The following is a 25,000-nucleotide window of genomic DNA, read 5'->3' on the forward strand; positions in this document are numbered from 1 at the left end:
CAGTCCCTGCGAAGACAGGACCACTCAGCCCTCCTCTGTCTTATCACAGAAAAAGGGAAGGTCTTTTCATTTACTGTATTCTCCCGTGAGACAGTACTCAGCCTGGACAACTGTTTCCCCACTGGTTTTTTTTTATCTGAAACCGTGCTCTCCCTGTTAGCTGAGTCGATACTGCTTTCTCCAGTGGGACCGTGCTCTGGCTAGACAGCTGTGTGCTGTCTTGGTTTCTTCTGTGGGATCTTGCTGTGGTTAGACAGCTGTGCCCTGTCTTGGTTTCTTCTGTGGGACCGTGCTCTGGTTTGACAGCTGAGTCTGTGCTGCTTTCTTCTGTAGGACCGTGCTCTGGTTAGACAGCTGAGTCTGTGCTGCTTTCTTCTGTAGGACCGTGCTCTGGTTAGACAGCTGTGTCTTGTCTTGGTTTCTTCATCAAAGAAAAATCTTGATAATAAACTGTACTAAATACAGAGACATGCACATCCAGAGTTTTATTTTCATTTTTCGACTCATTACAAAACATTTGAAAGCACGTGCACAGAAGACCAAGCTGTAATGGTCAAGTTTGTGCAAGAAACGTGACATTGGTGTAAATTGCTCTATTGGTCTCGGCGGACATAATTATGCGCGAAGTTACTTCCTTGCCAAATAGTGACAATTTTTTGACAGCAAGGCATTCTTCGACAGCTTCGTCATATTTACCCGATGCATACTATGCGTCAGAGTTCTTCTTCTTCTTCTTCTTCTTCTTCTTCTTCTTCTTCTTCTTCTTCTTCTTCTTCTTCTTCTTCTTCTTCTTCTTATTATTATTATTATTATTATTAGATTTACTTTGCCCATATGCTTGCTTTACCAAAAACAAACGCAAGTGGTACATTAAACTTTGGTATTGAAGGCTATTTCTCTTTGTAATGGGAGAATAAATTACAGTTTTATGAATAAGCTCAAATTGTCGATTTTTATATTCGATTACTTAAATCTTTTCGACGTTTTCGACAGTTGGATAAATAACACCAATAATGAAGTATTGGAGGTACTTTAAAAAAAATAAGAAGAACGGGGTCTCCGTGGCCCATTTTGCATATTTTAGTGAATTCAGTGTCCAGCTGAAATGGGTTTACAACTATTCTGTTCAGTCCACCTGAGACCAAATAATTTCTGAGAATGTCCGTATTACTGAATTAAAAGGTTACTGAGTTAAAAAGTTGCTTTTATTGCTAATTTTGATAAATTTACGAGGCTACACCTAGGCTCAGTTTTCGAATGTTTTACTGAACTCACAGGGTTCCACTAATTGCAGATTTTGCCTTTACTGAATAATCAGTACCTTGAAATGTGCTTATTTTTATATTTATTGAATTCACAGATTTTCATTCAGCGATTTTTTTTTAATTTTTACTTTGAACGACTATGCTGACGTCTCAAGTCCTTAGTCAGTATCTCTGGTTGCCAGTTTTAGTAAATTAGCTAGGTTAATTGAAATCACAGGGCTGTACCTAATGCCAATAATTATGATTTTACCAGCAATTCTCTCCAAAGAAATTCTTGTATTTTATAATTTACTTACATTTTTTCACTTATTAATGTGTTAATTTTTTTTTTCTAATAAGTGATCTCTTCTTTCTGTATTTCCTTTGCCTTCTTTTACTTCTTTCAAATGAACACCATATTCTTTGGAAGCTTGAATTTCAAGTCACTGGCCCCTGTGGTGGGCTTGTTCCCAAATAGGGTTCATCTTCTGAATAATAATAATAATAATAATAATAATAATAATAATAATAATAATAATAATAATAATAATAATAATAATAATAATAATAATAATAATAATAATAATAATAATAATAATTTGTAATAAAAATCCACAGTTATATAGTAAATATATTACTATGTTGTTTATTTTACATAGTAATATATTTACTATATAATTGTGGATTTTTACTACACAGATTGTTTTTCACGAAATTGTGAATCTCTTAGCAATAATAATAATAATAATAATAATAATAATAATAATAATAATAATAATAATAATAATAATAATAAGACTGTACAGGTCCATTCAGTCACAATATTTGCTTATTTTACCCAATAAAGGGAACCATCAATAATAATAATAATAATAATAATAATAATAATAATAATAATAATAATAATAATAATAATAATAATAATAATAATATTGTATGGCTCCTTTCAGTCACTATATTTGTTTATTTTACCTTCTAAAAAGGGGAAATCTTCCAGTGTTTTTACAATTTCACCTAATTTCCGGGGCCCACCAAATGATTTTCTTGTCTTTTTACTAAACTGCTGGGATTCTGCTCAACAACTATTCCTGTCTACTTTACTTGATTCTCAGGGAGCCACTTGTCCCTTAATAAGTACTCTTATTGCTCTGAGTGAACGGGGATCCATCCACTGATGATTTTTTCCTCTTTTAATGAATTCTTAAGATTCTAGTCCGTGAGTTTCTTTGACATATTTTACTGAAGTCTCAGGGTTCTGTTTTTGATGCTGGACACTTGTTTTTCCTTGCCTGCCTTATATTACGAAATATTTGTTACCCCTTAAGACAAGAGCAATAGGCGATGCTGAAGATAATTATGCTTCAGAGAAGCGTTGCTCTGTTTATTATGCTTATTTCTTCAGAAGCCTTTCGCATTTCTCACGGTTCAAACACAAGAAAACTCCTTCGGAGAAATTACATCATGATTCATCATAGCTTATAAAACTAGTGTCGTTTTTCTCCTCGAAGGTTGTCCATTTCATTGCTATTTGAGATTTCTTCTATAAATTCAATGCCGTCAATCATTGTGGTCACCATGACTTACCAATCGCCAATCGGAAAATAATGACAGAAGCCTCGTCAGCAAGATGTCAGTCAATCTTTACATACAATTTTCTGCTCCATTTGACTTTATCTCACATACTTCGATATAAAGGCCCCTTCCTTCTGGGATGTCTTCAAATCCATCAACTCAGCGAATATTGCATTTACTTCTTTCTCGTCTTTCAGATTTCGTGGAACGAGTTCTTTTATCCAGCTTATACTTTCGTCTTCTTTTTTTCTTCTATTTTGATCAAATCTTTTAAATAAGCTTTAATTAGCATCTTAATTGCTTCTCGACTTTTCTCATCCTTGCAAGCCTCTTCACCCAACTCATTCTCAGTAGGAAATCAACTTCAGCAGCTTCCAAATACTTTGTTTATTCTATTCAGTATCCGCATTCCGATTCTGTTCATTTTATTATTATTATTATTATTATTATTATTATTATTATTATTATTATTATTATTATTATTATTATAAACGCCTTTATTCTTCCAACTTGAATATAAACGGTATAGCTCATGGGGCCATAGCTAACCTTCCAACAAAGGTGAATGAAGTTTTTGAAACCTTCCTACTGTTCTCAAAACAAAGTAAGAAACAGGAAACCAAAGCGAAAAATGAACGTTGTGGGGGGGGGATCATAAAGCTTAGAAAACTAGCAGTTGTACTAATGCGTTTTTAAATATAGCCGCTTATAAAACATATATGTATTTGGGATTTGTTTCATTGCTTATTACTAAACACTTCCTGAATATTAACGAAACTGGCTTTGCTTGTTGGACGTAGTTTCACAAATGGCGTGGGAAGACTTTTTTTTCGGTGGGGGGGGAGGGTTAATGGGAAAGGGGGCGGGGATCGAATTCAGCTGTAATACACCACTCAGAGAAGAGATTTATCATATACAATATAAAGTCATTCATAATTGTTTCGCGTCGACAGCTGTGCTGGAAGCAGGATTGGGATTGATGTGGATAAGTGGGATACGGGCTTGTTATTATTTTTCTTTTATTAAAAACTATTGAAAACTCGAATGTGAAAAGATTTGTTGAGTCATTTAATCTTCCTGATGCAAGAGAAGTACGATAACTGAATTACAGTCGGAAGTTGCTTTGTCTGTTCAGTTGACATAGCTTTCAAAAACAAATCGTTCGCTATCTACGAGTGGCTAACCAGCAAAGCAAGACAATTATATGACTGCTACATCTCCAATAGATGGCGCGCCTTTATTCCTCTTTCAATTTTATCCACATACACCCCGCAAACACACATATGCCCAGTTACGACGCGTGCAGATGCAGATGCGTACGTTACACTGGAGTATTTTCTAACTACCTACTCAAAGATAAATAAGCCATATTTCAACCCTCAGACGCCATGAAATAAAATGCTGATTATTTACAGTGTGTATGGATAACCTGACCAGGCCCAATGTATGCCAAGAAGAGAAAGACAGACTTACAGACAGATAATTTAAATGAATACTATAATAAGAATTTTTGGTGCACCTACAGCGAGTTGCTAGTACTAAACCATTAATCTCGGTACTAAACACCGTATGGTAAATGTAAAGTAGACGGCCTCACGAAGATATCGTTTAATAATGTAATTTGTCGGCCACACAATATTGAAATGGGTGTATATAATACTTTGATCCCCGAGGGGCTAGTACCAAACAGGGCGTCCCAAGGAGCTTCCGCCATGTGTAGTACCACGGTCTGGAGAGTACTCTCTAGACTTTTAGTACTAGCACTTCGGAGTAGGTGACGCGTAGATAACAAGCCACCGTAGCACCGAATTTTTATGTCTATCAATATCTCCAGGAGGTGAAAAGAAATATAGGCGCATTATACGTCGTGCATGCCCGCTAATGAAACAAATGCCGTAAAAAAGGAAGGGACAGACTTCAAAATATCCTTCTTCGTCCAGGTCAAAAGCAGAATATGTATACACCAAGGTCTAGAGACCTTGTTGTATACACGACCTATAGCTGCCTGTCTATCTCTGTTCGTCTATCTCTTTTACGGTCTTTGTTTATCAAACGATGTCTTCCATTATGCATACTGCGTCTACATATCTTTTAGCCTCATAAAGGTAAAGATAAATTAAGGAATTCTTAATATACTAGTCATTTAGATTTTCTGTTTGTACGTCTGTCCCTCTCTCCTTCGCACACATTTCGTCTGATCAGATATTATCCAGACTGTAAATAATCGACATTTTATTTCATGGGCTGGAACGCCTATGTGGTCTCTGAGTGTTCATGCATCTTTGTTTATCAGCAACTATTTCAAAATGACTCCAATCTAACGCGCGCATCTGCACGTGACGCAGCTGGGTATATGTTTCTTTGCGCATGCTGATCATGATTTGTTTCAACCCGTGTATTCAGTGCACACACTCGTGCACATTTATTTTCTTGTATATGAGTGTGTGTGAGGAAGCATGTGTGATGGAGATTTATACTCACCAACTGTGGGTGGATCTTATCGTTAATAATTCTCAAATATTGGGAGCAAACACATGTCCGGCTTATCGCGTTCCTTAAAAACCTTTAAACTCCTAAAAAGAATTATATTCGTAATGTTAAACTGATTGGCAGTGAAGAAACTACCGAATTATTCCTACAGTGTATTAAAATATCTGATTGTTGTTCAATATAATTGCGTCTGTTTAAAAAAAAAGTTTTCTTTTGAATCTGCCATAGTTTCCCCCCCGAGGAAATATGATTGGGACTATGGTCCAGCCGCTAAATCAGATAAATCCAAGTCTATATATAAGCTAACGACAAGTACATAAGAGCAATTTGACGGTCATTAAGAAACGAAATACAATTCTAAACCTTTCCTGCAACTTTTTGTAGTTTGGGAAGATGTGAGAGGAACGCAGCAGAAAATCAAATAAAGAAAACTAAACTTCAAAAATAGATGAACCCCTCATAACTGTCGTTCAGCACATGCTGGTATTTACTTGTCTGCGAGAATCTTGACCAAACATTTTATTTGTTGCATATATATATATATATATATATATATATATATATATATATATATATATATATATATACATATACAGACACACATATATATACTGTATATATATATATATATATATATATATATATATATATATATATATATATATATATATATATATATATATATATACACACATTTAAATCTCCATCTTCTAAGCTATTTTCGTTTTCATAGTTTATGTTTAAAACTATATTTTTCTTTTGTAATTCAGCAAAAAAATTTTACACTCAAAAGACTATATCCACACAAAAAAAATTAGTATTCCCCTCTACAAGTAAAGTATTAAAAGCACTAATGGAAACAGATAAGAAAATCAAAATCAAACACTCACACAACCGTAGTGATTATAAGTTAACCTTCTCAGTTGAGAGAATTGAGGAAAGACAAATATATGCATCGAGAAAAGCGATGTTTTCTCTGTGGCGCAACCTGGGAACGCGAATGTCGAATTTCCACCCGCTTCCCTCGCCCAGAAGTAATGTACCATTGTTCCCCCTCTCAGTCGGTCTTTGTTGTTGTTCACGGTATGGTCCATCACGCACGCGCAACTGCAGACAACTGTTCTAGATACAACTGTCCCAGTTATTCTTGGTGTAAATTGAGTATGACCACAGGGAAACCAACGTTAAGCGCATAGTAAGTAGCCTACTTGTGTCCGAGTACACATTACAAAAATCGACGAATAACACGATACACAGAAAAACTACAAATGCATAATCAGTCAGTAATTATGAAATGTTGTATATTACCTAAATCACGACCGAACAGCGCCAAACACCATCGGTGATCTTTCATTTATTGATTGTAAGTGGATTGAACACAAACATTCAAGATTTGTTGGTGACTAACAATAGTGATAAAATTTTCCCCCCTGCCTCAAGTTTAAATCGAGCTAACTACTCCATAACTGTCCACAAGCAATTTACCAGGATAGAAGAATCAAAATAACATTTGAGCCTAAAAAGAGTTCATCTGCAACGCGCTGAAAATATATCTTCTACGAAAATGATTATTTTGCGTGTGTACGAGTGTGTTTAAGAGTTTGTGCCTTCATGCTTGTAAGCAGAACTTCAACTTTCATTACAGATTTCTACTGATGGAATAATATTTGTTTATGGGTCAATGATCAACTCGGTCTGGAAGACAAAACACCACGGCTGACTAAAGCAGGTATTCGAGATGCCAGGGGTGGGGGTGGGGGAGGGAGCGGATTCATAATCGGGAGGGGGAGGGGGTGCCGTCCCGAAGAGACTGAATGAAAGACTACAAACAAACTTCTGGAGATCCTTCAGCTAACATGACTAGGTCGACTGGCGCCAGTTATGGAGGGAGTTTGGGTGCATTTGACTTCCGGTCACAATGAGGATTCAGGACCAACAGAGCGAGCGAGTGAATACAAACATGTACCGAGAATGTCTACGAACCCTATTTTCTTGAAAACATAACATTTATAGCAACGTCACAGATGTGTATCACGAAGGTAGCAGCTATTAGGATTGGCTTAGCTGTAGGTCAACCCTGGAAGCTTTCGTTTCACGCCAACATCAACAAAGAATGGTCCACCTGACACACTTCCCTGATCTATTTTAGACTAATGGAGTGGTTAAATTCTTCCAAACCTGTGCTTTTCAATCTATCTATTTGGGTAATGAATGAATATTAATGACTGTTCATATTTATTCTAATGAAGGAATATTAATGAATGTTACAGTGTTAACGCTGCGGATTTTGACATGGTAATTAGGAGTAAACGATATTACCTGGGCCAAATTATGGCAAGGAAAGTTTTGGGAAGATGTTAGTTCCGTCATATATCTCATAATCAACAGATTCAGGGCACTTGCTGCGAAGCCACATACTCGACAAGAAAGAGGTTCAAGCACTGAGGTAAGAAGGATTAAGCAAAGGCCCTGGGATTATAAAACACCGTTTCAAAAGAAAAAGTATTCATCTTTTGTGATGCTCTGTGCAAGGAACTGCGTATCTCATAGGTGGAATAAAATCGAGCTCGCTTGCGAGTGTTGTTCAAAGTTTTTTAAACAGCGCCAAGCAAGAGAGGACCATCAGTGAGTTACCTGAGCTGTGTGTGAAAAGCACAGACTTAAGAACGTAAGAAAATTGTACTCAATTATATTTTACAGTGATAAAATACAGAAAAGAGAAAATGAACCGGAGTGACTTGATGCTGCCGTCTTGGTTAGCTGAAGTGATGTGATTGGCTACATGGTATCATGAGCCTGTCAAACATACTTTAGACTAACAGCACAGCAAACGGAGCTAATAGCTTACACCTAAAACCTGTTCATTCTCCTCCTATGTCAGTGTTCATTTCTGATGTTGTAATCATAAACCTTTCAAAAATGTTTTATGGCAAATTTATATATAAAGTATATTGTATATACTGCACATATTTACTGAAATATGATTACACAGTCCAAATCAAGCCGAATCCCTTCAGAACATTTTGTTCGTCTCCCAACGATTGTCAAAACTAGCTTAGCACCAGGTCTATGCGGTGCAGAGGGTTGTAACCTCACCCTTCCCCCCCTCCCTCCACCCCCCCGACCAGGTCTATGCAGTACGGAGGGTTGTAAGCTTACCCCTTTCCCCAACCAGGTTTAAAAGCAGTCACAGAAAAAAAGTCACAATCTTTCCTAGATAGTGGCCCCCAAGAGTTTTAACCCGGTATGTATCCACCTTTGCGGGGTGTTTAGTACAAGCCCGTTGGGGATGACCATAAAAACATAAACAAAAGATTGTAAATATCATAAAGATAATGACCCCCAAGAAACATTATAACTAGATAACCCTAGTGACCCCTGAACCTTGTTGGGGGTCACTGTCCAGGAAAGATCCATACTATCTGGTCATCATTAACTAAAATGTATGGTGAGTAGGAACTAGAATATATAGTCATTATTAACTAAAATATATGGTTAGTTTTAACTAGAATATATAGTTATTAGTAACTAACATATATGGTTTTGCTGTGCTAAGTTTGTCTTGATACTCCCAAAAACTAAAATAAAGTTGTTAGATTACAGCAAACAAGACGATCGTTTTTGCTCATTGTTGAATGTACGTATGTATGTGCGCATGCATGTACGCTTTTACGCACACGCAAACACGCACACTCACTCACACACACACACACAACCAGCCCCATTCCTTGTACAAATTCCTTGTATAAAATGAAAGATCAAAATCTACTAGTACCTATTTCCCAAAGTGAAAAAATATGCAGTTAAATAAGATACAAATAAATAAGACTGATTTTTCATCTAAATCAATTTTGTTCATAAGCGTTTCTTCATGGAACTTAGTGCTACATATATATATATATATATATATATATATATATATATATATATATATATATATATATATATATATATATATATATATATATATATACATATATATATACATATATATATATATATATATATATATATATATATATATATATATATATATATATATATATATATATATATATATATATGTAGTTATGATAGCCACCGTAACTGAAATATGGAAATAGCATTTGAAAGCTAGGATTCCTTTAAATTTATCCCCAGACTAAAAAAAAAAATATACGCTATTTACTCGTTCTTCTCAACCAACTTAAAGAAAATAAAACCTTAAAAATCAGATGTTTGACGTAACATGACTGGCAGAAACCAATACAGTCGAACATTTCACCTTTTTCGAAACACTGTTTAGTTATAAAACTTTCGCTGAAAATAAACGCGAGAACTGAACAAAGTAACTATTTAGAGTTGCCCTTGTAGCGACATTTCATTACCCATAACACCTGTGCAAGCGAATATTTCTCTCACAAATAAATGTCGCCAGTTTCATTAAATTGAAAAAGCAGCGTAGTTTAATTGATGACAGACTGTGTTCAATAACTGTTCAATGACTGTGTGAATGCGCCCAGTACTTAAAGCCAGTCAAACATCATCACCTCTCCTCTATGAGTAAGTTCTTAGTTGACGAAACGGAAGTAAATAAAGATATTCCGTTTCGTCAACTAGGAACTTAATCTTAGTGAAGAGGTGACAATGTATGATTCTATGATTCGCTGTTTATGTCCACGTCAAAAATAACATGCAGATATTGTTGACAGAACGCGCCCAGAGCATAAAGCGAAGCCGATCGCGTCTTGGCAGACGCGGGAGTGACCTCCCAGCATCAAGTAAGTACCCTGAAAGACCGCATAGTTGAGTTTGATTCGAAAGGCATTTTCTCCAATGGGCCATGCTGGCGCCATCATAGAAGCGTGGCCAATGATTCAAAGCGGGGATTTTCCCTTCATTTATTTCTAAAGGAGGTTTTTGTGCTGCTTGGCGGGGGAAATGTAACTGAATTTAGAGGTCGGTGCTTGATGTACACACACACACACACATATTATTTACTCGTAGGTGTGGGTACATAATATTGTGATCGAATGCATGCTCGCACACACACACAAACGCTATACAAACACACACATATATATACATATATATGAATATGTATACATACATATATATATATATATATATATATATATATATATATTATATATATATATATATATATATATATATATATATATATATATATATATATATATATATATATATATATATATATATATATATATTTGTGCTATTTAGAGTATCTTCGAGACTTGCACGTTCATCAGTTCCAGTAACGATAAAAGCATCATCTACGGAATCCTAATTAGTTTTTTTTTTTTTTATAAAATGAGAGTAGTTCTCAAACTAATGTGTAGGGCCAACACTTTTGATATCACGTTGTAATCATTCTCATTTTACAGAATATGTGGCGTACTGAGGAGAGTATGACTAGCATATCTCCTTATCAGTTCTCCATATCAAGGTCAACTGTCAGAAAATGGATGAATGTTTGTTATTGCTCTTTTTCCATCGTACCCGCTAATGTCGGAACTACGAGGGTCAGAAGCTGGCAATAGGTAATTACTCGTGAGACCTGAAATTTATTTTATTTGTCATATGGCTAGATAGGCATATCCTTCGCTAAATAATTTTGCTTTTGATTTATCATATATTACACGGACACACACACACACACACACACATATATATATATATATATATATATATATATATATATATATATATATATATATATATTTATATTTAAGAATATGTATATCTAGCCATGTAACATAACAAAATCGATTTCAAGTTTCAGGAATAATAATTTCCTTTTGCTTACCTCTTGCTTTTGTGGTTCTCGCTTTATTAGATACTTTGTGAAAACAGTAGCAATATAAATATATATGTATATATATATATATATATATATATATATATATATATATATATATGAATATGTGTTATATATAATGTACACACAGACACACACATATATATATATATATATATATATATATATATATATATATATATGAGAGCTGACGGTAAATATCCGTAACAGTATCTCTGAACCTAATCGTGATTAGTAGAAGCTCGTTCTCAACAGTCACGATTCATGACAGTGATATCGGCTGCAGATATTTACTGTCAGCTCGGAATGTAACACATTATGGTGCTTTTTATTTACTTCCCCTTTTTTTGTTTCCTTTTTCTGTATACACTGAATTATCCAGAATATTTTAACCACCTGTCATTTATGCCATACTTTTCTAATCCAACTCGTCAGTGATGAATCACCTTGCTTAATTCCTGAACTTTCCTGCACAAAATTTTTTTTAACTTTATCCTATTTAATATAAGCACTAGTTTACCATACTTCGTTATAGACTGACAGTTTCACCGAGACTGACATTACCTGTTAAAGCTTGACATTCTTTCAAATAAGCCGCACTATCAAAGAGTACCTTAATATTTTAAGAACTTGCGCTGACGTTGACAGTATCTTAAAGAAAAACCAGAAGGATCAGAATGGGAGAAACTACAAAACTCCGAGGAGTTTTTTTTATATTCGTTAGAGATTAGTTTCCCCAAAGAAAAACGACTCATCAGTCACCGCCACCTCACTGAATGCTGAATGGAACACGGACATAAATACGCTAGTTTGTTGTAGCTGAATTGAATCCTCTGACAGCTGATAATGATTGCAGATAAGAAAAAGCAAACACATAAGCCTAACTTAACGCCAAATGGAGCTACCAAGACATCAACAACTGGAAAGATAAAGAAACTGGTGTTTAGTCTTTGCTTATTGGCAATTAAAAGCAGCCGAATTTAACTCCATTACTTGCGTTCTGGCGCGTTCATGAGCAGTTGCTGGTCAAAATTAATACAAGGATTTTTTTCCTATATATGCTGCTAATGGGAAAGCTGTCAAATCTTTGACGGAGACAAATTACAATTTGACGGCAGTTCAGTAGCTGTCTTTACCAAGTAGAAAAGAAAAGAGAAAACTGCGATATATAAAATTACCACATTTGGGAAGGACAGTTCAGCCAGATGACATTGATGATACAATTACCGACAATCTGTGGAAAAGATTAAAAAAATTATTTTCATGCTCTATCCACCGTATCTGTATATGTCTGCAATAAAGCTGTCGTGTTTTGAGTAAGGATTCTCCGTTCAAGTCGTCACAGCAACGACCATGGAAAAGAATAACGTTGAGCAGTGTTCGGGATGGCCCACAGAATTACAGTCATGTTCAGCAGGACCGGTAATATTGCTGTTTGTAGGTGCGAGTGTATCGCCTATGCGTTGATGCAGAAGCAGTGAATGATCGCTGGTTCTGCATGGAAATTCAAATAGCGCACCCATTTCAAACCTGAGCAAGAAACGCGCCAAATCTTATGGCTAGTGTTTTGTGAGCCTGCTCATTTACGATCTACTTGTTGACTCGACTTCTGGTTTCTGAGAACAATGATTAACCTATTTATTGATTTGCTGAATAACCATAAACATACAGATCAGCAGATGCATTAATCTATCTCTAACCTCGTTTACAGCAGTGAGGAATTAGGCTTTAGTCAAATGAATGTCTTGCTGTATTTCGAACACTCACCTGATGTTATTTTCATTTTAAACACTCAGGTTAGTATTTCATCGAGGCGTTAAAAAGATTTGAAACCTTTTTAGCTTTTGGTCGATCTCTCTCTCTCTCTCTCTCTCTCTCTCTCTCTCTCTCTCTCTCTCTCTCTCTCTCTCTCTCTCTCTCTCTCGTTACTATAAAGTTCATGACATTCGGTTCCACAATGATATCATCATCTCATTGATCCAACTGTTTTTCTACACTTCAACGTATCATTTATTCAGGCCTTTTGAAAAGTTATAAAGTTGATTTTTGCATATTCAGTTCTTTTGTCATCTACTCAAGGTTTGTCTGTTCATCTGCCTGACCAGGCCCTGTTGTTTCCAAAATATGCCTGACATAGTTGTAAATCTCTGTTCGTTTTCTCTCTCCCTCTGTCTCTGTCTGTCTGTCTGTCTGTCTCTCTCTCTCTCTCTCTCTCTCTCTCTCTCTCTCTCTCTCTCTCTTTTAAAATTCATTCTTTTGGGATGAATGTCTTCTTCTCTTACCTACATATTGTTCTTCGTCTGTTCGAATCTCTAAACACGATGGGCACACGACAGTAATGTAGAGTCCTATATATATATATATATATATATATATATATATATATATATATATATATATATATATATATATATATATATATATATATATATATATATATATATTCATATTAACAAGTAAGCGAACGGTAATCATATGCATACATATAGAGTAATTTTTTAAAAAATTAAAGAAATTAGGGCAATGGAATACTGGGTATCAGAGCGGCATTACGTTGAAGTCGAAGGCTTCATAAAAAAAAATACTGCTTTCGATGGCGAATCATTAGTTAATTGATTTTTATTTATGTGTCTAAATCTTGTTTTTGTATATAATTCATATTTATTCCTTATGCTTTATATTTTTTCAACCCATGAATATTTGATCCAAAGTGATTTAATAGCCATGAATTTCGTTTTCCCGAGTAATTCAAAAGCCACTTGAAACTGATTTTCACGTTACAAATGACTGACTACTGGTGATGAAACTGTCGTAGGTGAAAATGGTTTAAATACGACACTGAACTGAAAAGCAATGTGACATCAGATTCAGCGGAAGTGTCGTGACGTAAAAGAATTTTCTGCCCGACGGGCTTCCTCTCTCGACAACGATGATAAGATAAGTAGTTATAATAATCATCGTTTCTTATCACAGGTGTTCTATTAAGCTTTCATTAGCTGAAAGAACATCAGTTCACTTCCAGTAGACAGACTGTGCGCACACGACTGTGCTTATTGGCGATTTGTAATCGTAGTGAGCTTTTGTGAGAGCGCGCGACCGAAATTGCCAAGAGTTGTGAGCTGGTGCAATATACAGTAGTCCTGTCTCGCGTTCGCTTAGTGCCTCCACGTTGGAACCCGGATGTACTAGTTCTTCCATCCTATTAGAGACTTCAGGATTGCGTTGGTTCTCTCGAGAGGATGCCGAGTATATTGTGAGTAATGAAACCTTAGCTTGTGTATTTATTCGAAGACATTTTCTTCCTGTTTTCAAAGTCCCCGTAACTTTCTGGCTGAGGGTTTCCTGTTTTACGTGTCTCTTGCTGCAGAGGTGTCGAAGTGTCAACTGCCATCTTGTCTTGTGCGATTTTCATCTCTGTTTTGTGTGTGTGTGTGTGTGTGTGTTTCTGTTTCAGATGAAAAACTGAGTTTTAAGCTCGTCCAGTTTCATACAGAAACTTCAGCTACTGTAGCCTTGGGAATATGTAACCTTCATGTATGCAATCATACAAAATTAGTATTGAAATCTTGGCAATAAGCTATCAGCCAGTAGCCTATTTTTACTTTTTTCTGTTTTTCCTTTTGCATATTCCTATCTCCATTTTTATTCATATGATGCTCATTTCTCAGCTGGATCTCACTTTCACAACTTTGTATTTGCCAGTTTATCGATTCTCACAAGCACACGCGTCCTCATGATACCATATATTCTCAGGATCTATAATTCCCTGGCCACTTTTGTTCGAGTGCCAGCCAAATTTCTGCTAGTAGAGCTCTTCACCCTTGTTGTGTCTCGTCCTGTTGTGTCTGGCAGGTGAAAACAATGCAGGAGGATTGGTGTGGAACCGTAAAATTCCCATTCAACATTCCGGTCTGGGAATCCGGTACAATCTAATTCATCTTCTTCTCATAGACTTGAAGTCAAGATCCACCTCCAACGATTTAGTCCTACCAGGATATTCGTTGCTGGTTCCTCACAGTCCATTCAAGAATTAATTCATGGCCGTTACAAAGGTGCAACATCCTCATCAAGAAAGAACCAGTGATCGCTGCACACTCGACTTGCGGCAATCACGCGACTGATAGATGCCTACGGAGGGGAATAAGGATGGATACCACATCACTTACAAAAGGTTACACCCCCCTGTACACCCTCAAGGCCATCTCTTAAATGTGCAACTGTCAGTCTCTCACTACTATATTTCCCCTTTGCTTTCCTGTGTACACTTATAAAAAAAATATTAGTAAATCTTTGCTAGAGAAAACGTGGCGCTCTTACCTTCAGTTAAAACTACAGTCATTTTTATTACTTATCCAAAGATAATTCTAACTTATATACGTTCGCTTGTCAAAGATAATCTATTATATATTCACAAAACCAATGTCGTGAGAAAAAAAGGTGAAGATATGTGCATCCAGTTTTCCAGTATCAGCAAGAGCGTGAATTAAAACCAGTGGCCATTTCTACAATTGCTTGTTCCTTTGGGGTATGAAATCATTAGTCTGTTTTATTTTTTCGGGGTGGGGGTTGAAGACAGACACAGTAAAGCACTTATATCCTTGTCTGAAGTCAGAATTTTTGGGCACTTAGTATTCAATTTCCATAGTGGTGGCATTTTCATCAGGAGCTGTCACTGTTTAATGCAACTTGCAGCTTTACACTTACTGAAAAGTAGTTCTTCTCATATATATATATATATATATATATATATATATATATATATATATATATATATATATATATATATATATCGAAATTTAAAAGGCTAATAAATAAAAATTCACCAATGATCAGTACTGAAGTAAAGTCAATCGAATTTCATGGTTTTGTCGTGTTGATCTTATCTGTATATATATATATATATATATATATATATATATATATATATATATATATATATATATATATATATATATATATATATATATACTGAATATATATATATATATATATATATATATATATATATATATATATATATACATATATATGTGTGTATATACATATGAATTCTGAAATACGTGAGAAATTACATTTTCTCCTTTTTACCAGTTCTCTACTCCCCAGCCATGTGCTTTGCTCATAATCTTACTCAACCTTAGCCGAAGTTTTTAATTTTCAGCACGGCCCAGGCAAGTTTGATTCAATAACATATATTACTTGCTTTTGTCCCTATCACGAAAGTCATAAGCAATGTGACTGCCCTTCTCTCTCTCTCTCTCTCTCTCTCTCTCTCTCTCTCTCTCTCTCTCTCTCTCTCTCTCTCTCTCTATCTCTCTCTCTCTCTCTCTCTCTCTCTCTCTCAATAGCATAGTGTATATAGCTGCTTTATTACTTTTGCTTTAGTTTGAATTCGTAATAAGCAAATAGCACCTCGCGAAGGATATAGGGAATGAACAAATAGTTTCGATAAGAAGAAGTAATCTAGTTGGAAAGGGCATCGATAAACAAGGAAAGATTAACGTCCTCCTTTTGATGAAAGCACTTGTAAATGAAACTACGAGTGTATATATATATATATATATATATATATATATATATATATATATATATATATATATATATATTATATACACACATATATATACATATATTGTTCATAATTCTTGTATTTCATGGAATTCAGAACTTCCCAGACTACATCACACGCCTGTCGTGAGCTTTGACGCAACGGTTTCCCGGAAGTTTAGTTCCTGTTGGTACCTCTTTTGTAAGCATCTTCTTATCTTGCAGTTGAATGGTTGGAACTTCAGAAAAGCTAACTGAATGCCAATATTTTCTTGGTGAGCAGCTCACATGAGTCTGCTTTTATAATTTACTTGTTTTCTCTTATTTTCAATCTTTGTTATGCTTTGCTAATATAGCAGTTTTATATTTTACTCCGGCATTTCTTTTTCCTTACTAAGATGGTAGTATATATATACTGTATATATATATATATATATATATATATATATATATATATATATATATATATATATATATATATCAATCAATGAATCATTTCCTGTGGCACCCACGGGGATGCACAGGGCCTCGATGAACTCACGCCACCACATTCTGTCCTGGGTTAACTCCTCAAGATCCCAAACACTCGTCTGCTGCTTCCCGCCTCATTGTCCTTCGGCCTACCTCTACCTCTTCTACCAAGGGCAACCCACCCTGGTGTATCACGTACTATTCCCCGTCTTCTATACACAGGGCATAGCCACTTCCTGCGTGAGAACCTAACATACTCATCGACTGGTTGCACCCACGTTACTTCTCTAATTCTGTTATTTGATATCCTGTCCCTCCAATTAATTCCTAATAGTCTTCTGAGCGCCTTATTTTCAAATGCTAAGAATTTATTATCCGAAGTCACTGTACTCGTGCCCATAAATCAAGATACACCTAACCATTACCTTATAAAATTTTATATTTGTATGCATATATATATATATATATATATATATATATATATATATATATATATATATATATATATCTCAGGACAGTGACAAGGAGATATGTCGGTCATCTGTAGGTGGTATTTATTTGCCGACGCGTTTTCGTAACACTTTGTTACATCATCAAGGCTAAAAAGAAAATTTACAAATTAAAATACATGGAATAAAACTAACGACTTCAAGAGAGTCTCAACATGCTATATAAATATACATTAAAACAAGACAGTTCATAAAAAGCACCTGCTAGACTAAAAGGTTGAAGACTGAATGACTAAAAGGGAAAAGGAAAGCAGCAAAGAAAACTGGCTCAAGCCAGATACAACTGAACAGAGGTGGTGTGTGAGTTCAACTTAGGAACTAGCTGTTTTATGAACAACGATTCCAAAATTAGCAGTTCATGTGGATGACTTGTTTGGCCCAAAACAGAGAAGTCAGAATAATCAATACTTGTATTACATATATTTGAATGATTTCTGATATTAGAAAATTCTGGATTGGACAATCTGCAACCAGTACGGTGACTAACACCTTTATGTGAATCTGCTCTGACCCTCAGCAATCGTTTAGTCGATCCCACGTAAGTCCCCAAATTACATCTGGGGCAAGTATATTTATATACGACTGACGATTGCATTATTGGGCAAATTTATCCAAAATTTAAAAAAGGGACCCTATTGTTTAAGTGGCTTTTTTGGTATTAAAATGACTTGCAACATGTTAAAATGTTTTTCTATTGCAGACTTCAGATTACTTCTAAATTTATCGTCTAAACGATTGCTGAGGGTCAGAGCAGATTCACATAAAGGTGTTAGTCACCGTACTGGTTGCAGATTGTCCAATCCAGAATTTTCTAATATCAGAAATCATTCAAATATATGTAATACAAGTATTGATTATTCTGACTTCTCTGTTTTGGGCCAAACAAGTCATCCACATGAACTGCTAATTTTGGAATCGTTGTTCATAAAACAGCTAGTTCCTAAGTTGAACTCACACACCACCTCTGTTCAGTTGTATCTGGCTTGAGCCAGTTTTCTTTGCTGCTTTCCTTTTCCTTTTAGTCATTCAGTCTTCAACCTTTTAGCCTAGCAGGTGCTTTTTATGAACTGTCTTGTTTTAATGTATATTTATATAGCATGTTGAGACTCTCTTGAAGTCGTTAGTTTTATTCCATGTATTTTAATTTGTAAATTTTCTTTTAGCCTTGATGATGTAACAAAGTGTTACGAAACGCGTCGGCAAATAAATACCACCTACAGATGACCGACTATCTCCTTGTCACCCTGTCCTGAGATATGCTGTGGCCTGCTTGCGCCAACTACTTGTTTTCTATATATATATATATATATATATATATATATATATATATATATATATATATATATATATATATATATATATATATATATATATAAAAGATATCAAATGCACAAATGAACCATTAAATCAATATTTGTTGTTTTTCTTTCTCTGCTTTCCTTTTTTTTTTATTTCAGTATTAGTAGGTTGCTTATTATCATTATTGTTAGGATTTATTAGAGAATTTTATTAGAGAATGAAAAGAACAGTTTTGTACTCTTGCCTCTTACTATCACTTGATATTCTGTGAGGCTGTTACTGAAATAGGATTTTATACTAAATAGTGAAGGTGGTTTGGAAGTTGATAAAACTTTTATGGATTAACAACGACTTCCTCCCGGAAGGATTTGAACTACGGATCGCTGTTGTAACGGAGAAACTCTTTGTCTGTTTTAGGTGATAATGCAGAGTCGGAGAAAAGAGATAATACATCTTGTTAAGATATATATTTGTGTTAGGTTCTCAGCAGAGTAAGAACTGATATGAGACGGCAGACAGCAGCGATTATAAAGATGAAAAGATTTTAACTTCTTTTTCATTATACGGTCAGGGCAAAAAAGGGTAAGAGCCAGTTATTATAATAATATGAAGAATTAGATGTTTTGATTCTTCTGAGCACTGGGCCGAAGTAAGTGGTAAGCTCTGATGCTTTTATAATCTTAAATGAAATTGTTTTGTCCGTTCGGCTACAAAGGTTGTAAAAGTTAGGAGTGTCTAGACTTGCACTGCAAGGGCCTGGTGCAGATCGCCTCTTTGCTTATTTTAGACTGTTACCTTTGAACTTTAAAAAATAATATATTTAGCACTTAGAGTAATTACTTTTGCTCTTTCTCTTTCACACATACTCTCTTCCATTTTATATCTGACTCAAATTTATGTTCATTTATTTATTTGTTGACTTTGTTGTACATCAAATCGGTAAATGAGCAGCTCAAGCTTTGAGTTACCTACTAAGGTAAAGATCTCAAGTACGTTTAGAAAAATGCAGGTGAATTTCCATCAATCCTTTTGATATATGGTCTTTCATTAGAATGAGATCTATAAAAATCCTTTATATGCCTACGATCTACGCTTTGCTCGTCTAGTACCTGATCTCTCGAATTCTCTTTCAGACCTTACAGACCATACAAACAGTCATTTCCAATTAAAAGAGATTAACAGACATTAAAAACTGGGTCCTTTTATCTGCTAATTTGCTCTTCCACTTTCCCAGTCATTAAAGAATATGAAAATAACTAGAAAATACGTATCTGACGAATAAAGTTTTGTGTTAAAAGTAATTTAGTTTATTTATTATCTTAGGGTACTGATAATGAATAAAATCAATTATCCATAACATATCACCGTATTGGATCAGAACCATCCTAAGGGAGGCTGGAGATAACCCGAGATTTGTGAAAGCTAAAACTCAGGAAAGAAGTCGGTGGCAGAATGTCACAGAAGCGCCTTGCGTCAAGAGGCGTTGGAAGCGATAATGATGATGATTTGCTACCATTCTTTATAGTATTATTATTATTATTATTATTATTATTATTTATAATAGATATCTCCGTTTCTCACTCAGCATGCGGTGGATATGGCGTCTGTACCTGAGACCGGGCACCACCAAGGCTGTGGTCTTCGTCTGCATGTTTCTCGTCGCAGGCATCATGTTCCTGCAGAACCAGGTGAGAAATTCATACAAAAAAGTATAGACATCTTCCCTTTGTCATTAAAGTCTGTCTGTGGTCCGGTGGGTATTTCCGGATAGGACTGTTAGCCTATTTCATCTCACATGTTCACATGTACGGGGCCCCACTCACGAGAAAAAATATGAATTTAAAAAAATTATTACATAATTTATGGGTCATGTCAGCAACGTCGTGATTACAGGATATTTTCAATAGTCTCCTTTACGACATTCAGATTCAATTAGTAGTATCAGTCGAAGTAAATGGCTTTCCTGAGTTCATTTTATTTTTACAGAATCTCGGTTATTTGGCCAGCCCGCCCTGGCATAAGGCCCTTTAATATAAGCCAACCAACCTGTCTTTGAGAGTCCATAAAAATGTAGTGAGCCATGAGTTTAGAATAAAGAGGCATTCAGCTCTTCATAAATGTTTAGATCAGCAGCTTCTCACTCGGGTACTGTGCCCAGTATGCCAAGACCAGCAAACTGAATTTAATGCCTCAGGTTCCATTTGACGACAAACTGCATTACTGCCCTTGAATTCTTCATATCTAGCTGTCCAGCTTCTTTGCCATTAAGTTGCTCCAGTTTTTACCTCTTTTGAGAACAAATTAATTGGCCCAATCCTAGAGAAGTATGGTTAGGCTCCTTGAGAATAATAACAGATTTGCAGTATTTCTTCCTGTCAATTATTATCCTTTTATTGGCGTTTTCATCTACTTCCTGCATTTAGTAAGTCTTCCTCTGCTTTCACCTCGATGTGTTTGATTACTTTGAAGGCCTGGTGAATAACTGGATGTTTGGTAGTCTATTTTTTCCCCTCAAAATAAACAGAGCAAAACCAAAATCTTTCACGTACTGGGAAGGGAGTTTAAGGTCAGAAACACACTTTCATAAATATATGTACAGACATAAAAGCACTCATGAAAAAGCGGACCCACTGCAAGACAGACAAAAAAACAGTGTATCGTGTGGCCAGGGTAGTTTACTTTCTAGAGACTGACTGCTTTGATAAAGGATATATATTACTTTGTTCATTTTAAGACTAATTTTCATTGATAGCGATAATAGTCAAAATATAGAGTCTGATACCGGTAATAACGTTAGTGATCTTAATTATATTAATATTACCATAATGATAATTTTTATAATGAGTCTAATCAGAGCAAGGGTAATACAATAATAATAATTCAGCAGCAACAAGAATAATGGTTGTTACAGCAATAAGGTTGTAACGTCTTTCGTCAAAATAAACGCCAACCTCTTAAGTAGATTTTCCAAATATTCATCGAAGTGTTAATTGACAGTACAAAATTTCCCAGCGACCCAAATCACACTATGATCTATCACATCCTTGATTGCAGGAGAAATACCAAGACGCTTCCAGTCTGGTCCTAGTACCAGTGGATGTGGAAAAACCAAGGGCTCTGGACGTCTCGGCCTCAGGAGATTCCAAAGGCGATTCACTGAGTGGCGCCTGGGTTAACGGCGCCGTTTTGAGCATCGAGGAAGATCCCATACGGGAGCCCTTCAGTGACTGGCTAACGGTAAGATCTCCTTTTTTGTTTGGTAGCCATTATTGATTGGCTGTTAGCGGTTTGTGATATTTAGGAGCTGGTAGGTAACTCGTTGTTTTCGCGGGTCAAGCGATAACTTTACTTTTGGGGTTTATGGATTAGTATAAGAACAGAAGAATAGAACATAGAATGCAGGCCAAAGGCCAAGCGCTGGGACCCATGGGGTCATTCAGCGCTGAAACGGAAATTGACAATAAAAAAGTTTGAAAGGTGTAACAGCAGGAAAAACTCGCAGTTGCACTGTGGGGCAATTGTTAGGAGAGGGTGGAAAGTAAGATAGAAGAAAGAGAATATGAACGGAGGTACAGTAAAAGGGATGAAAGGGGTCGCAGCTAGGGGCCGAAGTAATGTCAACTGTGCACCGCATGGGGTGCACGGATGACACTACCCTCCTACGGGGTGGATTAGTACTAGGTATTGGTCCTAGTAGGCAATTTGTGGTACTTGTTGCGTGTAGGCAATTTGAGTTATTTCTCCAGCTGGAAGGTAATTTGTGATATATATATATATATATATATATATATATATATATATATATATATATACATATATATATATATATATATATAATATATATATATATATATATATATATATATATATATATATATATATATATATATATATATATATATATACTACTAATGTCTATTAAGCCGCCTTGTGGAAATGTTGGACTCTTGGACAACGGATGTTCTTAAGGCTCCTCAATTAGTGAAAAGAAAATGCTTTCTCATGGAACTAGGACTTAGCTGTTGAATTTTTTAACAATCATATCATTCAGCTTCACGTTTGTCTTCTGACAGGTGGAGCATTCGAAAAGAGAGCTCTTCGTCTACGCAAGCTACCTGGATCAAAGGAAAGGTCTGCGCTACGTTCGGGTTATCGCTATTATTAAAAGGAAGAAGAAGGTATGTAAGCGTGGAAGACAGACGCTTAGACTGAAATGTATAGAGCCTTGAGCATTAAATCGGTACCTGATCAAGGGATAGGTCAAGTAAGCAATTAATGATGGAGATGTGTTACTTTTTTCATAACACGTTTGCTCACCAGGTGCAAAAATATTTCAAACAAAATATTCTCCCTTTTCTCCACATATTGGTCTCATGTGCCCTCATGCACACAAAGACAGCCGCTTCCAGATACTTTAGATAAGTCTCGATTTCCAATATCCAGGTATCACAGTGTGAACTCACGACAGGGAACCAGACCATAACGGTTCCAGCGAAAACCAAGATCATCCGCGAAAACTGGAACCTCCTCTATTCGGCAGCCTTCGTCCTGTGCGATGTCCCTCAGGATATCAGCGCGCCGCCAGAAAGCGTGGCTCTCGTTCATGGTGGCAAAGTCGACAAATCCTCAATAGTGCCTGTTCAGGTAATGTTTCGAGAATCAGTAGCAGAGAGGTCTGCCATAAAATGAACAGCAAGTAGGTCTGCTCTGGAGCTTAAAAGCTAAAAAGTCTTGCTCCAAGTTCTAGCCCTCTTTATCCATTTCTTTACGCCTCTTTCGCCATTTTATACATTCTCCTTTCTCTGCGGCAAGGTACGTAGGTGAAGGTCTCATAGGCATAGTATTCGTGATAAAATTTTCACCATCCTTAAATTTCCTCCTGTTCTGACGTCCAAGTGAAGTTCTGGTATACGAGTTGCTTTGCGTAAAAATTCTACCCCCCTCTCTCTCTCACTCTCTACCAATCAGTTATGTTCTTCCAAGTACGCTTTCGTTTCACCCTCTTTATTCCTCTTTCTTTTCTATTCTACACCCCACCGCATTTCTTCCATCTTACTAAACTTTCTCTCGAATGTAAGGATGCGACGAAGAATTAGCGCTAAAAATTTATGGTGAAATCGTCTTCATTTCAGTCTCTGAGCTAAGCGTGTCTGTGATCGCACAAGGGACGAGCGATCGCAGGCATTGTTATCAGTTTACGATCCGCTAGAGTAAATTAAAACAAAGCCCAATCGCTATCAAGACCCACTAAGGACAGGTCGGCCAGACAAGGGATTAATGATGAATCACCTGAGTCGACTGAGTCAAGTGAGCCATGGGCCACGATTTACAGAGTTAAATTTATAGTACTATTATAAATATACGTAGGTTACCTGAGGACAAATTCCTTTTCATTTATTGAAGGCCTGAGGTATTCTTAGTAATTTTCATTACACTTTATGTCAAGATATTGTTTAAAACAACAGAAATATAGAGTTCTTGCCCTCGCTATCGATAGAAAAATTAACTTACAGATGTGACATATGAGATTGTATTTTTTTAACAAAATGACTTCTACTGATAAATAATTAGGTTACTGGCAGACTACCACTAAAGGAAAATTGATATAAAACCGGAATTATCAGTGCAAAGAAAGGATGGGCGAATGTTCTGTCGTACCGACGAGCCAGTAGTGAGTGGGCCCTGGCTGCGATGAGCCCGTGTGACGTCATTGCATGGTCAACCTGCCTTAGTGGGATAACTATAAAAAATAACATGATAATGTTATCATTAATCGTGCTATAAATGAATGCTCTCGAATACAAAGCTACTGACCTTCGGATCGGCATATCTCAATGATATTTCTCTGAAGAATAAGTAGTCAGTTGCAGATGGAGTGAGTGAGATCAGCGTGCATAGACAAACTATGTGAAGTTGACTGATAAGTAGAAATGAACCCAAGTTGTTATGTCGGAACATGTAATCTCCTAGTACAGGATGTTTCATTCTATCTTTCTATCTATCTCTCTATGTCTATCTATCTATCTACCTATCTATCTATCTATCTA

The 25,000-nt window shown here is 35.9% G+C and overlaps 1 protein-coding gene across 15 annotated transcripts in view; it reads left to right on the top strand.

Moving 5' to 3' along the window:
• The window catches only part of LOC136832227 (uncharacterized), a 111,202-nt gene that overhangs the window by 69,431 nt on the left and 16,771 nt on the right, over positions 1 to 25,000 (top strand). For 8 of the 15 annotated variants that reach the window (XM_067093063.1, XM_067093061.1, XM_067093067.1 and 5 more), the window contains 4 exons: positions 20,539 to 20,641; positions 22,008 to 22,190; positions 23,027 to 23,131; positions 23,397 to 23,597. In XM_067093063.1, the coding sequence (XP_066949164.1) occupies positions 20,540 to 20,641; positions 22,008 to 22,190; positions 23,027 to 23,131; positions 23,397 to 23,597 (591 nt within the window). In that variant the 5' untranslated portion in view covers position 20,539. Of the gene's footprint in view, positions 1 to 6,289; positions 6,502 to 9,997; positions 10,067 to 14,100; positions 14,381 to 20,538; positions 20,642 to 22,007; positions 22,191 to 23,026; positions 23,132 to 23,396; positions 23,598 to 25,000 lie in introns of those variants that run through there. The other 7 variants (XM_067093071.1, XM_067093069.1, XM_067093070.1 and 4 more) reach the window with 4 other exon arrangements.

This window comes from Macrobrachium rosenbergii, chromosome 49 (assembly GCF_040412425.1).
Source record: "Macrobrachium rosenbergii isolate ZJJX-2024 chromosome 49, ASM4041242v1, whole genome shotgun sequence".
NCBI lineage: Eukaryota > Metazoa > Arthropoda > Malacostraca > Decapoda > Palaemonidae > Macrobrachium > Macrobrachium rosenbergii.